The sequence below is a fragment of the Rhagoletis zephyria genome, unplaced genomic scaffold, assembly GCF_001687245.7.
Source record: "Rhagoletis zephyria isolate East Lansing unplaced genomic scaffold, Rhagoletis_zephyria_1.1 Rzeph_scaffold_12895, whole genome shotgun sequence".
NCBI classification, from domain to species: Eukaryota; Metazoa; Arthropoda; class Insecta; order Diptera; family Tephritidae; genus Rhagoletis; species Rhagoletis zephyria.
The window spans coordinates 13,311-15,521 of NW_016169968.1; the positions used below are offsets into that span (position 1 = coordinate 13,311).

General features: G+C 32.0%; 1 protein-coding gene across 1 annotated transcript; it reads left to right on the top strand.

Annotated features, from left to right (window-relative positions):
• Positions 1 to 290: 290 nt before the first annotated feature.
• LOC108377879 (uncharacterized) lies at positions 291 to 1,816 on the top strand. The gene is made up of 3 exons (XM_017634173.1): positions 291 to 529; positions 947 to 1,156; positions 1,261 to 1,816. Exons 1-3 carry the CDS (start codon positions 356 to 358, stop codon positions 1,327 to 1,329), a joined length of 453 nt encoding a protein of 150 aa, XP_017489662.1. The 5' UTR covers positions 291 to 355; the 3' UTR covers positions 1,330 to 1,816.
• Positions 1,817 to 2,211: the final 395 nt, after the last annotated feature.

Here is a 2,211-nt window from a genome sequence, read left to right on the forward strand (position 1 = left end):
AAAAAATAAACAATGCTTCATAGATCGATTTTTTTTAATCTAACTTCATAAAGTTCTTTGAAAATATTTTGTAAATGAGGCCATAAGAGCTTAGGGGGAGAGTTACAACACAAAAATACATTTAAGGCGCAGCGAAGCACGCCGGGTAATTGCTAGTAAATATATTTATATTTCCATATGTATGTACATACATTATGAGCACATGCATACAACATACGCGTACACCTTTGATAAGCGAGTTTAGTTGTTTTGTGAATTTCCCATAAAAAAAAACCGCAGCATTGCTTGTATTCACACAATGTGCTGCTATTCACTTAACTAAACAATCACTTCCAACATTTTATAAAATTTATAAATGCAACTTAAAACAAAAGCGTTTTTGTTAAGTTGCTTAAGTTCAACATTGACTATGGCTCCCGCTACAGACTCAACTGCAGCAAAGTCACCGGACTGCCAGCACGCTACTAAACCGTTTATTACTAGTCGGGTGATTCATTTTATTTGCGATTTTCTCAAACTCCTAAGTCTGGTAAACAAATTTTTTTTTATTCTATTAATGTAAAATTTGTATGTTGTGTTAAAAATGTGATAAAACTATATTCGGATAACTACACTGAGACCAGTGTAGGACCTGTCAAAGAAAATCTTTTACACTGTTAAATAAGAGCTTAGGGTCCCCATCTCAAGGAAAGAAACAATTTTATGATTATCATATGCTTGCAGCTGAGTGTTCTCTGCCCACTGTATAGTGAACAGTTGGGACTCCAGTCAACAGATAGTAGCGAAATATTTGAAGTACCCCTTTGAAAGAAAAAGAAAAAATTTCTAGGTGGCGTTTGACCGATCCCTCTAACCTAACGAATATTGCTTAAATACCTAAATTTAAAATGCTTAATTAGTCTCACCGTTATATATTTTAGTAATTTTCTAAATATTTTTATTACAGTTCACTGGATGCCTTGGCAGCTGCTGCATTTGGCTAAGTAAGCAGCAATGGTGTAGCAAAAGATTGGCATCTTACAATATCACCGCCATTGTTGGTTTCATTTTAGTTTTCAGCGCAGCTGTTGCGCAATTTATCCAAGTTAACCGATTACAATTTCACGACATAGCATTATTCATAAAACGTACGAGGCGAGAACAAAGTGAAAAAGAAGTAAGTAGATAGCTACATATTTACTAAATAAATATATATATATATACATACTTACGTACATACTTACATATGTATACAGTTACAAACAATGTTTTTTTTTACAGTTCAAGCAGAAGGGAGCCACAAAATTTCAGAGCAAAATAAAGTCCTTTCATACGAGGAGTAGATCATAGTCTGTATTCCAGGCATGAATATATATGGGGCATTCTTTGTCAACCAAACTTCGCGCTCTGGTCAGAACCGTTTTTAAACAAACAAAGTTTTCTAGGATGAAATGGTTGCTAATGTGTAAAATATTTACCATGACCCAACAAACCCCAAAAAAAAAAATATATATATTTCACTAATATTGGAAAAATTCATAGTTCTTAAGCTGATATCCAACTTAGCTCTAACCTTGAACTAAAAATTGCGATGAGCTTGAGAAAAAGAATTTCTTCACACATGACAGCACTGCTTTTAAAATATGTTCAAAACCGCACAAGTGGCAGCATTGGCAAAGCATGTGCATTCGAAAGAATAAATCGACGCGTAAAAATGTACATAAAAAGTATCAGAGAAATGAAATTTTAACTATGTAATATTAAGTGGAAAACCAACTATATTATAACCTATACAAAGAGAAAAAGTAAATAAAAATTAGTAACAAAGAGTCAAAGTAGAAAGGGTAATATTAAAGCCTCTTAATTTTAAAGTGATTTATTGTAATGCGATATTTATTTAACTATTATAAAAAAAGAGTAAAAATGTAAAAAAAAATATTCAAACTTATCTGTGTTATTTCAATAAAAAAGGTGGAAATTATTTTACTGTTATATTTTTAGTATTTTAATGATATATTAAAGACCATTTGGAGAATCACATTGGATTGTTGAGTACTAACCAATAGTCATTTCCCAATAAAATTTTTTCACTTCGAGTGAATTTGAAAATCTCTTAACTTCTCGCTTATTGGAAATCTGAAAGGAATGGCTTTTTAGTTTTCCCGGTTTTGTTGATGCGGAGTCAAACCTTTTGTTAAGCTTTCGTCACATTTTGTCGTAATAAACCTGAGT